Source organism: Cynocephalus volans, chromosome 14 (assembly GCF_027409185.1).
Source record: "Cynocephalus volans isolate mCynVol1 chromosome 14, mCynVol1.pri, whole genome shotgun sequence".
NCBI classification, from domain to species: Eukaryota; Metazoa; Chordata; class Mammalia; order Dermoptera; family Cynocephalidae; genus Cynocephalus; species Cynocephalus volans.
The window spans coordinates 26,730,825-26,745,834 of record NC_084473.1 but is presented as its reverse complement, the minus strand read 5'-3'; the positions used below and the strand labels follow the sequence as shown (position 1 = coordinate 26,745,834).

General features: G+C 35.0%; 1 protein-coding gene across 3 annotated transcripts in view; it reads right to left on the bottom strand.

Annotated features, from left to right (window-relative positions):
* The window catches only part of BABAM2 (BRISC and BRCA1 A complex member 2), a 427,256-nt gene that overhangs the window by 380,062 nt on the left and 32,184 nt on the right, over positions 1-15,010 (bottom strand). For all 3 annotated transcript variants that reach the window (XM_063078471.1, XM_063078470.1, XM_063078472.1), the window contains exon 3: positions 297-373. In XM_063078471.1, the coding sequence (XP_062934541.1) occupies positions 297-373 (77 nt within the window). The remainder of the gene's footprint in view (positions 1-296; positions 374-15,010) is intronic.

The window sequence follows — 15,010 nt, the reverse complement described above, 5'->3', positions numbered from 1 at the left end:
AGTGGACTCTCTTTATTGGGGTATTTCATAAAAGCCACCCAGCGAAAAAAATATATAAAAGACTGCTGTATATTCCTAAAAATTAAGAATTTCTGTGCATGCCTTTTTGACTGCAACTTATTCCCTGCCAACTACCTTACTTTTAGTGGACCTAGGATTGAATGAAAAGTGGTAAATGCTAGTGATCAATATCTTAGGCAATAAGACCCAACAGCCGGAAATAAAAACTAAAGCACAAAGTCCAATAACTAACACTGTAATCTATATTTTGAATAAAATAGTCACTATTTACTTACATTTTAACGTCTCTCCAGCATATGGTATATGCAGTTTAAATCGGTCACAATTGGGTCCGGGAGTCAATGATGTGCAGCTTAAAAAATAAAAAAAGGAAGAAGAAACGATTTTTCAAAAACCCACATATTTATAATATTTAATAAAGTAAATAAGAAGCAATTCTTATAGATAAAAGATTAAAACACTGGCTTCCAGAACAAATAAGAGCCTTTTATGGTCATGGAGGCCAAGCCAATAAGACTTGCCCTAAAACAAACAATTCACTTATCTCACAATAAAACTTATACATGACTTCTAACAACAAACACCAACAGTTCTTCAGCTACAGTAATTTCTCTCAAAGAAGTGTAACTCAACTTTTAAAACTAGTTATATCATCCAAAACAGGTCTCTAGTCTTTGATGCCAAGAATTGTAAAAAAAAAAAAAAAAAGAAAGAAAGAAAAGAGTAGTTTTATGGTCATATTTTAAATATAGACTCTTAGCTTTTACTTGGTTAGTACAAAAAGGAGCCCACTTGTTGGCCTTTTTCAGGTACCATACGGTTTTCTTTCTTTCTATGAAGGTACAGCACTTCCTCTAGATTTGGTACACAATAACTTTCATCTGCAGGAGAGCAGAATGCACTGCACTGATTTCAGATAAAATGGAAATTTAAAAGGGGAGTGGGGGGTGAGTTAGTCATCCAGGTCTCAACAGTTTTTTGGGTTTTTTTAATCTATTACTTCACAAAGTTATACAATGTTCTTTGTTCTTTACAAAGATTTACTTTATGAGATATCTTATAAGTCATAACTTCAAATAAATAACAGCAGTATTGGTTTCATAAATTAATAAAATACTAATATAAAGTCAACTGAGGAAGCTGTATGTCTTTACTTAGTTTTTAAAAAGTCCATTTTTTAATTTAGAAACTAAAGCAAGAAGGCTAATTTTCCTTCATAATACCAAAACTGGCTCTGCAGCAATTCTGAAAAAGAACCTGCAAAAGTAGTTTAATGGATATAAGGACAACTTCCCTAGATGGCCACTTTAAAGGGCAACAGTCATCTGAAAACAAATTCAAGAAATGTTGGCTTTAAATAAATTCAGACCTCATATTAGATTTACTATTACTTTTTCCCAAAACTATTTGAACGTGAAAGAGAAAAGAACCAGACAGAAACTTTAACTCAGATGTATTTAACATAAATCACTAAGTTGATCATTCCTCTTTATCTTCAGGGGCCAATAAAAAGACCAGTTTATAAACTAAACAATAAAGATGCACTAGCAATTGAATAGTAACCTATTTAAATTTTTCACAGGTTTTATGAACCCGTTCTCCTTTCCTTTCAATATAAAAAAAATCTTTGGGGCACATTTTATAAAAGGTACTAAAATATTTCCCTTACAGTATAATCTTTTCTAGCCCACAACACATAGTTATTTGAAAAGACTTATGGAAAACAATTAAATAAATTCTAGCATTATAAAATATAATCTAATATCAGTAATATCCCTACAAGCAACACTAAGAACTTTTTCATAATCCTATATTATATTCAACCTGCAATGCTTTAAAATGATGAAAAACACCACTCACAATCAAATGTCCTTTTTGGGCTTGGGTATCATATTATCTATCTATGTATCTTAAAGACAAGTGAGTAGTAGTACAGGAAATCCTCAGGATTAATCTGATTCTGGTTTGTTTGAATAACACTCCTTTTTCAATGTGAAATTATTTTGTTTATTTTTTTATTGAAAAATAATTAATTATACATATTTGTGAGGCAGAGCTGAATATCAACACCCGTGTACAATGTATGACAATCAAATCAGGATAATTAGCATGTTCATCATTATAAAATGTAATCATTCCTTGTGTCCATTAATCAATTTCTTGCTATTCTCCCTTCCCTCCCCTTTTCCCACCTCTAGTAACCACAATTCTGTTCTCTCCTTCTGAAAGTTCAATGCATTATTGTGATTGTTGTTTGTTTTTTTCTTTCATTTTCTGTTATTCTTTTTCGTTCCCACTTAAGAGTGAGGACATGCAGTATTTCTCTTTCTGTGCCTGGCTTGTTTCATTTATAATTTTCTCCAAGCTCATCCATGTTGCTTTGTTTTGTTTCTGAATGGAAACATTCACTTCTGGGCCACACCTTATGCTATCTACTTTATGCTTTAAGCAGGACTGGGAAAGTGTTTTTGTGCCTTGCCATTTCACCTTCCTCCCTTACCACATCAACAGCTGGTTCTAGCAATCTCAGGTGGTCAAAAAGTACGTTTCTCCATGTGAATAATTCATTTACTAATTTTTTTCTTTTGATAAGATTTATTGAGCATCGTTCTGGGTGTCAGGAATACAGGGTGGACAAGGTAGACAAGATCTAAGGTCTCATGATACTTAAATTCTAGCGAGGGAAGAAGAAACGGTCAACAAGAGACAAATATATAAAGATGGCTTAAGACTACTAAATGTTATAAAGAAAATAAAACAGGGTACTGCAATAAAACTGGAGCTACTGTACATTAGAAGATCAGGGAAGACCTCTGGAAGAGGTGAAATCCAAAACCTGAATAATATGAAGGGGCCAACCATGCGAAGTTCTGGGAAAGAGCATTCCAGGCAGAGGAAACAACTGGTGCAAAGGCATGAAAGCACGAACAGGCTTGATATATCTGGGGAAGAAATCCTGATATATCTGGACAACGCAGCTGGAGCACAGTGAATGAGGGAGAGAATAGCAAAAGATTAGGACAAGCGGTAAGCAAGCAACAGATCACACATGGCCTTGTAGGCAGTGGCAATTAATTCAGCTTTTATGCCAAGCACAAAGGAGAGTTTTAAGCAGAAGAGTAATATTATCTGATTCTATGTTTTTAAAAGATCACTCTGTCTACCGTATGGAAAAAGAGACTGTAAAAGGTAAAATAGAAATAGGTAGACCAGATAGAAGACCATTTCAGGCAAGAAAGATGATGGATACTTGGACTGGTTTAGCAGCAGTGGGGATGGAGACAAATGGATTTACTGAATAGGGACTACAAGGAGAGGAGCAAGTTTAGGGAGAAGGGAAATTAAGAGTGTGAAGCATGAGATAATAGCCAAATCTTTTTTTAAAAAAAAAAAGATGACCAGTAAGGGGATCTTAACCCTTGACTTGGTGGTGTCAGCACCACACTCTCCCAAGTGAGCCACGGGCCAGCCCTGATAATAGCCAAATCTTCTAAGGAAACAGAGCCAGGTTAATGGGTGGGCTAACCACTCTATAAGGGCTCCTAAAACATCACAGAAAAGACAGAAAAAAATTTTACCAGAAGTCACCTAAGAGAGAGTTCTGTGTAATATTGGGAAGTAGTTCACTTACTTGAAGTGGGAATGGGGAGGTTAATAAGGGGGTGTGGTACTCACCAAGAGCACACTCTAGTCAAAATGGATAATCTCCAGTTAGCTGCAGGGCTTCTGTGTTGCTGAGAGGAATATACAAGTTTAGGGCTAAGAGCTGAACTATACAAGACAACAGAGGAAAGCTGCCATCAGCAGGTATCTTTCTCTGAAGCAGCACTCAGCTTCTCCTCCAATGAAATACTGAGCAATTTAAACTATGCTCTATCTTCTGTATTACCTAGAATACACAGGCTTATAGGAAACAAGCCAATGCCATGTAAAGATTCTTTTAAGATTAAACTAAAATGTTTCCTCTTCTTAAATTACTTCAGTCTAAAATTGGTTTTGGTCAATAATTTTATTATATTCTGTTTTTATGCATCTCGCCAGTCCTTAGTGTTATCAGCACCATGCACTAACCAACTGAGCTAACCAGCTAGCCCATCATGTAATCTAATTTACTGTGAAAATTCAAATCGCACACCAGGTGGACATTCATTTTCCTGTTAAATCAAAAAAAAGAGCACAAGCTAAAAAAAGTTGAATAATACATGTGAATAGTATGATTCCACAGAAAAGAGATACGGGGGTGTGTGTCTGTGTGTGGGTACGTGTGTATTTACATCCATAAATAGATTTCAGAAGGAGAGCCACCAAAATGCAGCAGAATTTGGGATGACTTTTACAACTTTCTTCTGATTACCTTTCTGCATTGTTTTGATTTTTATAATGAGCATAATAAACTATTACAATTATAAAAACAAAATAAATACATCCTTTTTATATTTGACTAAGGAAACTTGGTTATGATGGCCTGATTGACCTTTGTCTTCTAAAGTACTTCACTCCTTTTCTGAAAAAAAGAATGTAGGGTGATTTACTGATGAACAGTCTTCAAGTATATGAAAGTCTTTATATTGTAATGTCACCAAACTTCACACTTATACATTTATTGTCTCTCAGTTTCTTTGGGTCAGAATTTTGGGAATGGCTTGGCTAGGCAATTCTGACTTAGGGTCTCCCGTGAAATTGTAGTCAGAGATCAATAACAGATAATTAATATACAAGGAAAATTCATTCATCTAGAAAGCCATTTCTTTACATAAATATGAAAAACTATTAAAGAAAAAGCTACTGGCTTCATTAAAATTATATTTGTATAACGGTAACCTGTCCTCCACACATAGTTAGAGCCAAGGTTTAAAAAGCCAATATTCCAAATTGAACAACATTTAATTTTAAAAACTTTAACGATTTAAAAATTGTTGACAGTTAAAATGTAATTTGAAATTTGTCCCTCAGCTATATTTCCTCAGTGCTTACTGTGCGTCGGGCACTGTGCTAAGGGCTAGGAATACAGCAGTGATAAGAACAAAAAGCCTATTTGGGCATTAGAGTGTAAAAAGGGTTTTTAGATGAAGAACTGTGCTGTAAAAATGCATCTTTTACCAATTTCAAATTACCTCAATATACTAGGAATGCACTATTTTAAAGTTTAACATGTGGGCGAAGAAAGGGAGAAACTCACATTCTGCAGATTATGCAAGTAGGAATTAGCAAGTGGGAATTCTTGATAGCATCAAAAAAGGTAGTTTACTCTAGTACTTTATTACATAAATTGCAGTTAACTAATGATACAATAAAATGCTAAGCATAATAACCCTCATATATTTTCATCTCTACAGTTTCTTGTTTACATTTAATCACGACTCCTAGTATTATTATCTATTTTCAATTGTGGTTTGTTTTCCCAACCAGATCATAAGATTCTTGATGTCAAGAACTGTTGCATACTTTTTAAAAAAACATCTGAGTACAGCACCTAGCACAGTGCTAAGCACCCAGCACTGATAAAATTTTAGCATATGCTGACAACCATAAACTAAACTCAGAAACTGTCATTTTACAGATGATAACATTGAAGCTCAGAGGGTCTCACAGCACTCAAAGAGAACACTGGGACTGGAAACCAGTTCCAGGGCACTTTGGCCACATCTTAGTCTCCCTGGCCCAGGCATCTTCAAACCATCTTTAAATCTCCAGCATCTAGCACTGGTGTTCAGGACATAGATACTCCAACAACTACGAGTATGCATGGATTCATTTCCCAAATAAATGCATAAACCTTGATTCCCAGTCTTCTGCTCTTTTCATAACAAAAACTGCTGATTTAACCAGAAGTGGGCTGACACTCTCATCCTTCTCTCTGAGAAAGGTAAAGTGTGATTACCTATGGAAGGTCCTTCCTTTGAAGAGTTGTACATACAAGCCAGAATTTAAACTCTAAGTCATTACCTAAAATTATTCTGTTTTCAAAATAAATAATAACAACAGCACACATTCGTTGCATTGGTTGGTAGGCAGGCACTATTCCAAGTTATTTCATTAGATTAAACTATTTAAACTCACAGCAACCTTCCAAGATAGGTGCTTTTATTTTTCTCCATTTAACAGATGCAGGAACTGAGGCACACAGATGATATGAAAGTGACAGAGCTGGGATCCAAACCCAGCATGTCTGGCTCCAAGGCCCATTTTCTTAATCACTACACTAAACCATCTATCAATAATTAAAGGAAAAAAACCATTAGAATTAGTGAAAAATGTGAATTTTAATTTTTTCAACAAATGACATTTTATTAAGTACCCATAATAATGAAAAGTAAAAGCTAACAAAACATTGCCAAAAAAAGGTTTTACCACATGTGATTTAATGAAAAAAAAAAATTATTTATCAGTAAGAAGTATAAAAACTGTATACATGTAAATCAATGACGCAAAAGAGGGAACAAGTTCCCTGTAACTTGATTACATAGGCTCTACAATGTTGACACTATTGACTGACTTGGCAAACTCTTTAAATAAATAAACTTTGAATAAATAGTGAAAGGTAAATTGGATTTGACACCTCTTTCTACGATTACTTGTTCCCAGTTACTGAGATGTGACTCAAATTATGAAGGTTTCACTATAAAAAGAAAAAGTTGGCAAATTTCACTACACTTTATAGGATTTTATGAAGAGCCACATGAAGATATTCTACAGCCTTGAAAACATTAGTATTTTGAAGACAATGCAAAATATAAAGAAATAGTTTCTTTCTGGCTTAATACTAAACCTATTATTTGACATACTGTCTGGAAAAAATAATGATTTAGACCATTTCTATTCTTCAAGTCACCTAAAAAGAACAAAGTAGATGAGTCCAGGGTTCCTTCCCTGAGCCAACGTCAGTTTCCTTTACCCTATTAATTTACCATTTGGCATGTTCTCCTACATAACTTCCTGTTTTCTTGATAGTGACATTTGTGCTTAACCAACAATATTTAATATCAGCTGAGACGGAAGTCTTCAGCTTTGGCAACCTAAAATAACAGGTGACTGTGAAATAAAATGGGCTCAAAGACCAATAATTTCCTTTTAAATAACTATTAAGTCACAAATTACAGTGAATTATTATTAGCTGATATTCACCCCCATTTTCATTTTACAGAATTAATTTACTTTCTCTGAATTAAATCTAAATCAACAACTCCACTCAGACTAAATCAGTTTCAAAATTATCATTGTTTCTAGACTGGATTCAGCAGTAAAGAAGCTAAAAGACTGACACAGGGTATCTTAACATCTATCTAAATAATCTACAAAATGGGCATTTTATCTGCAAAGGCATTCAAACTTCTGATTCACAGATACTCAGTATAGGAAGGGAATTATGACCCATCTAGTTGACTAGATCAAAACTCATAAGGTCAAGTCTTAGGCCCTTCTATAAGGAAACACATAAATTAAAATTCATAAAAGAATACAGCAAAATTACATTGAGGTATATTTTTCACATTGTCCTCCAGGGGAATGTGACTATCTACTTGATGACATGATATTCCTTGATACAACAACTCTATCGTCTGTATCTCTAAAGCCTAAAAACTATTTCTAGAACCTACTAGAAAATGATGGATTTAATTCATAACACAGGATTCCAAAATGCCATTACCAAAATAAGTGACTCAGTCAGAAGGTTTTTAAAATTACAAAATTTAAATATTCAAGAAAATGTGTTTGCCAGTTCATGTTGCATCAACTGTTATTCTCAACTTCTATGCCGTATTTCCACTTATAAATGATAAATTTCAACTCCACTTTAGGAAGTTTTTTTAAATGCTGCTAGGTGTTCCTATAACAAAAATGTAGGTTAAATTACAGTATGATTTCAGGAGGAATGATGGACTCAAACACTATTTTTAACAGTTAACTAAGAGGGTGGAAATCCTTTAACTTTTTCAGATAGATGCTTAGCTCATTAACTTTCAATCTTCTTGTCTAATATGTGCATTTAACTCACTCTGTTAACAGAATGAAAGAGAAAATTAATAGGATTATCTCAAGTACAGGACAAATGTTTGATAAAATTAAACATCCACTCATGATTTTAAAACTCTCTGTAAACTAGGATAAAAGGAAATTTTCCTTAATCTGAAAGGATATCTACCAAAAAATCTACAGCAACATCATTCCTAACAACAAAAAGTTAAATTTTTCACTTTGAGTTTCCCAAGGACAGGATACCCACTCTTACTACTTTTAGTCAACATTGTACTGGAGATCCTAGCCAGGAAAGAGGAGCATGGGAAATAAAGGGTATAAGATTGGAAAGGAAGAAATAACACTATACTTATTTGCAGAAAAATTTAACTGTGCATGCAGAAAAATTTTTAAATCTTCATATATGTATGCATTCAATATATGCATTATTGAAATTAATGTGTGAGTTTTAGCAAAGTTGCTAAACAAAAAACATACACAAAAAACTGTATGTCTATATACCATCAACAATCAGTTAGAAAATAAAACTTTTAGAAAGATGCCATCTATAATAACATTAAATGATCAAATACAGAGAAATATCACAGGAGATGTATAAGACCTCTGTGCAGAAAGCTATTATTAAGCAGAAAATAAAGAAAACAAATAAATGAACAGAGATATCATGTTCCTAGACTAAAAGACTAAAAATAAAAGATGTCCTTTCTCCCTACATTGATCTGAACCCCGAAAGGCAGATTCTAAAATGTAAATGTAATGCCAAGAACCAAGAACAGACCAGATTCTCTTGAAGAAAACCTTGGTAGAATTATTCACAATAGCCAAAATGGGGATGCAACCCAAGTGTGCACCTGTGGATGAATGAATAAACTAAGCATGGTAAACACATACAACGGAATACAAGGGTACTTCAAACAGTTCATGAAAAAATTCATATTATCTTTTAATTCTATTTTTCAATGAACTTTTTGAAATACCCTCATATTATTCAGCCTTAAAAAGGAAGGAAATTTTGACACATGCTACAACATGGATAAACCTTCAGGGCATTATGTGAAGAAGCAAAATAAGCCAGTCACAAAAGGACAAATGCTATATGATTTATATGAGGGACTTAGAGTAGTTAAATTCATAGAAACAGAAAGTACAAGGGTGGTTGCAAGGGGCTGAAGGGAGGGGAAAATAGGGAGTTAGTGTTTAATGGGTAGAGTGTCACTTGGGGAAAACAAAAAAGTTCTGGAGATGGATGACGGTGATGGATGCACAACAATGTGAATATACTTAATGCCACAGAACTATACACTTTAAAAATGGTTACAATGGTAAATTTTATGTTATGTATATTTCACCACCATAAGAAAAAACTTGGTAGGATAGTTTGCTACTGATATCAAAATTATTATAAATATTAGTAATTAAAATATTGATATTGATACAAAGACAAATAAACCAGTAGAGAAAAATAAAGAGTCCAGAGACAGATCTTCACATATCTGGCCACTTAATTTATGACAAAAGCAGCTTTTCACAACAGTAAGAAGAGGAAATTGTTTTCAATAAATGGTCTGGGTCAACTGGACATCCTCACAGGGAAAAATACAAAACTTGACCCTGCCTCATACCATCCACAAAAATCAAGTCCAGGTGGATTAAAGCTCTGAATGTGAAAAGCAAAAGAAAACTATTTTTAGACAATAACTTGGGGTAAATAGAAGAACATCTTCAAGAACTTAGATTGTACAAAAATTCCACAAAAGAACTAACCAAAAAGAAAAAGATGGATTCTGATGTTAAATGCCAGATTTTTTTTTAAATGGATAAATTGGATTACATTAACATCAGAACTTATGTTCATCAAAAAACACCAGTAAGAGAGTGAAAAGACAAACCACAGATTGGGGGAAGATATTTGCAACATATAAAATTGATAAATAAATAAATAAAAATTGATAAAGGGCTCATATCCAGAATGTATAAAGAACTACAAATCAATAAGACAATTGAATTAATAGATCTAAATGACCACTTCACAAAAAGAGAACTGAATGGCCAAGAAACATATGAAAAAGTGTATAATCTAACTAGTCACTAGAGAAATGCAACTTAAATCTATAATGAGGTACCAAAATACACCCATCAACATGGTTAAAATTAAACTGATAATACCAAGTACTGACAAGGATGCATAGGACTGGAAACTCTTAAATGCTGTTGGTAAAAGTATAAATTGGTATAACCATTTTAAAAAACTATTGGGCAATATTTATTAAAGCTGAATATATGATCTAGCAATTCTACTCCTGAAATAACCCCAACTGATATATGTACATATGTTCACCAAAAACATATACAAAAATGTACATAGCAGCAGCATTCTTTGTAATAACCCAAAACTGAAAAATTCAAGTATAATTTCAAACTAAACACCCAAATGCCCATTAGTTATAGCATAGGGAAATAAACTGATATGTAATCATTAAATGAAATACAACAATTAAATAAACTTACACCTACATGCAACAACATGGATGAATCTCACAAATATATTGTTGAATGAAAGAATACATACTCTATGATTCCATTATTTAAAGTTCAAAACCCGAAAGAAAACTAGTTTTTTATGTCCTAAGTGATAAAGGTATTACAGAGAAACAAGAAAGTGATTACTATTAAGGTCAGAATAGTGGTCTACCTATGGGGGAAGTAGGCACATGAGGGGCTCCTGGGGTGTTGCCAACATTTTATTTCTTGACCTGGGTGGTGGTAACACAGGTGCTCACGTTTCAGTATTTATTAACATGTAATATGTTTTACGCTCTGTGTTTTAACAAGCCCTCAGGGTGACTCTGATGCACACTCAAGTTTGAGAATCATTGCTTTAAATGAGTACTATGTCTGGGATTAGTAATGATCACAATACTTTAAGTTGGATTTTCTATTGTCATTGGATCGACATAGTTACCTGCATATGGAAGTTCACATTTCCCTCTCTAATGATAGTAAATCATCTTCAAACAGCTAGTTTTCATGCTCTTCATTTTTTTTTAATAGAATTCTTTCTAACTCTTAGTAAGCCAAAAAGTTTTCTAGAAATCTGTGACCAGGGATACAAATTTATTTGCTCCAAATCAAATTTGCAAATATTTGTTGAACATTACTGTGACAGGTACAGAAAGTACTACATACTCCTACTAAAGGTCAGTGGTCCATCTTCAGGTGAGTATGCAAGACAATCCATGGGAGTACAACAAAAAATCTTAGGAGATTTTTTAAGCATACACACATGTACATACATATGAAATAAATTTATCCTTACAAATATATAACAGATTGACCCTAGCACCCTCAGTTGTTTCCCACACAGTGTTCAAGTGTGCTGAGGGAGGGGTAGGAGATCTACAACCCAAAAAGGGTTGATGGTGGCCTTTTCAATTACTCAGTTGCCTTTAGCATACTGCAATATGCCTCATGGACTGGATCCATTGTCTAGTTTTAACTATACTAAAACCCTTCAGAACTGGACAAGTGGCTTAAACTGATTCTTACAAAGAATCTGTGGCTAGAAAATAATGGCAATAATGCAAGCACAAGCAAATTTTCAACAAAATCTTCGATATAACTAGTGGGTGGGATGGAAACTAGCCTTATGGCATAGTGTATGCAGCCAACCTTACATTTCTTCCAATAGTATCTACATATTTTTTCAAATTTCTTTTTCAGGTATGAAAGCTGAAAATACCAGATTATAAGTAATATAAGTTATTTTTACAGTGTTGCTTATTTCATCTTTATATCATTTTTAAATTGTATCTTATGTATTTTTTAATAATATTTAGATATATTTTTCTAATTAAAGAAATTTACATATAGTGGGGGTTCATAATCAAATAATCTTATGTGTACTATGATCTGAATGTTTGTCCCTCTAAAATTCATATGCTGAAATTAAATCCCCAATGTGTTGGCATTAAGAGGTGGGGCTTTGGGGAGCTGACTAGGTCATAAGGGTGGAGGCTTCCTGAATGGGATTAGTGCCCTTACAGAAGAGACCTGAGGGAGCTTGTTTGCCCCTTTGCCCTTCTGCCATGTGAGGACACAGAAGGCCCCATATGTAAACAACAGAACACTTTACCAGCCTATGAATCTGCTGAAGCCATGATCTTGGGCTTTCCAGTCTCTAGAACTGTGAGCAATAAATTTCTGTTGTTTATAAATTACCCAGTCTAAGTAATTTTGTTACGGGCCGAGCCCGTGGCGCACTCGGGAGAGTGCGGCGCTAGGAGGGCAGCGACGCTCCGGCCGCAGGTTCGGATCCTATATAGGAACGGCCGGTGCACTCACTGGCTGAGTGCCGGTCACGAAAAAGACAAAAAAAAAAAAAAAAAAAAGATAAGTAATTTTGTTACAGCAGCCCAAACTAGCTAACAAAGTGCATAATCAAAAAAGTTTGAACATCACTGCTGTAAGAGCTACAGAAAGGAGTCTATGAAGAGTGACAGCACCAGTATGGTGGACTATACTGATCCCCAGTGTCATTCCAGACACAAGAAATCAACTTGCAAAAACTAAAGCAGAAAACTGCCATCCTGAAACCACTAGACCTTGGAAGAACAGGACAAGAGACCAGCTGAGTCCCTAGAAGTGTGGAAAAACACAGGAAGCAGGAGAAAGTATCACTCCAATCAGTCCCAGCCCCAGCAGCTCTCCGGGCCACCATGGTGCAGTTTACAGAGCACTTAAGACTGCAAAATCACCACAGCACTTTTTACATGAAGCTACTTGGAGCCTAAAGGGGAAAAAAGTACAGTGACCCCTGGCAAAAAAGATCATTTCAGAAAGCCCTATCCCATTTCTCAAGCAAGCATAGCCGCTGGCAAGGCTCCTCTGGGCCCACATAGGAGGGAAGGGCTGCAACCAGCGGGAGGAAAGGATCACTTCGGAACGCTCCATTCCCCACCTTCAAGGCTGGCATAACACCATACCTGGAGAAGGCCACTGAACCTCTGTCTCAGAGGTGACACAGAGAGTAAGAGGTGGGTGTCTGATTTGCCCGGTGGTTTGTAAGTCTTCATGGAGGACTCATTTGGGGCCTGCCCCACAGAAAACATTTGGAGTGCTGGGGCACCTGATCCACCAGGGGTGCACTGAGATGCAATATTGGCAGCTGATCTGCATCCCAGTCAGCATGGGTGCCACACAGTGGCAACCTGGTGCAACAGAACTACAGAGGTCACAATTTGTGAGAAAGACTCAGTCCCAGGATGGATTTTCCAAAGAACCCAGTTGCTCTTGTGATCATTTCAATTGATGCAGAAAAAGCATTTGATAAAATCTGACACACCTTCATGATAAAAACACTCAACAAATTGGGTATAGAAGGAATATATATCAACACAATAAAGACCATATACAGCAAACCCACAGCTAATATACTGAATAGACAAAAGCTGAAGGCTTTTCCTGTAAGATCTGGAACATGACAAAGATACCCAGGTTCCCCACTCTTAATCAGCACAGAACTGGAAGTTCTAGCCAGCGCAATAAGGAAAGGAAGAAGTCAAACTATCCCTATTTGCAGAAGATATAGTCATACACATAGAAAACCCTAAAGACTTCACCAAAAAATTGCTAGAACTAATAAATGAGTTCAGTAAAGTGGCAGGATATGAAATCAAAATACAAAATTCAATAACATTTGTATGCTCCAATTACAAAATATCTGAAAAACAAATCAAGAAAATAATCCCATTCATAATGGCTACCAAAAAAATTAAATACCTAGGAGTAAATTTAACCAAAGAGGTGAAAGATTCTTACAATTAAAACTATAAAACATTGATGAAAGAAACTGAAGAAGACACAAATAAATGGAAAGATATCCCATGTTCATGGGTTCAAAGAATTAATATCATCAAAATCTCCACATTACCCAAAGCAATCTACAGATTCAACGCAATCCCTATCAAAACATCAATGATGTTCTTCACAGAAATAGAAAGAACAATCTTAAAATTTATATGGAACCACAAAAGACCCCATATAGCCAAAGCAATCTTGAGCAAAAAGAACAAAGCTGGAGGCATCAGACTATCTGACTTCAAAATATATTGTAAAGCTATATTAACCAAAACAGCGTGGTACTGGCATAAAAACAGATGGAACAGAACAGAAAGTCCAGAAATAAATCCATGCATTTACAGCCAACTTATTTTTGACAAAGGTGACAAGAATATATATTGGGGAAAGGACAGCCTCTTCAAAAGTGATGCTAGGAAAACTGGATATCCACATGCAGATTCAAACTAGACCTCTATCTCTCACCATATACAAAAGTCAACTCAAATGGATTAAAGACCTAAATTGAAGACCCAAAACTATGGAACTACTGGAAGAAAACATAGAGGAAATGCTATGCAAAATTGGACTGGGCAGTGCTTTTGTGAAAAAGACTACAAAGGCAAAGGCAAAGCAAAAATAGTGACTACATCAAACTAAAAGGCTCTGCACAGAAAAGGACAAAATCAACAAAGTGAAGAGACAACCTATAGAATGGGAGAAAGTGTTTGCAAATTATGCATCTGACAAGGGGCTAAAATACAGTATATATAAGGAATTCAAACAACTCAACAGCAAAAAAAGCAAATAATCCAATTTTAAAGTGGGCAAAGGACCCGAACAGACATTTCTCAAAAGAATACATATAAATGGCCAACAGGCACATGAAAAAACACTCAACATCACTAATCATCAGGGAAATGCAAATTAAAACCACTTGAAGATAACATGTCACTCCAGTAAGAACAGCTATTATGAAAAAGACAGAAAACAACAAATCCTGGAGAGGATGCATGCATAGAATAGGGAACTCTCCCACATTATTGGTGGGAATGTAAATTAATATAGCCATCACAGAAAACAGTATGGAGGTTCCTCAAAAAACTAAAAATAGAACTACCTTATGACACAGCAATCCCACTACTGGGTATATACCCAAAGGAAATGAAATCAATAT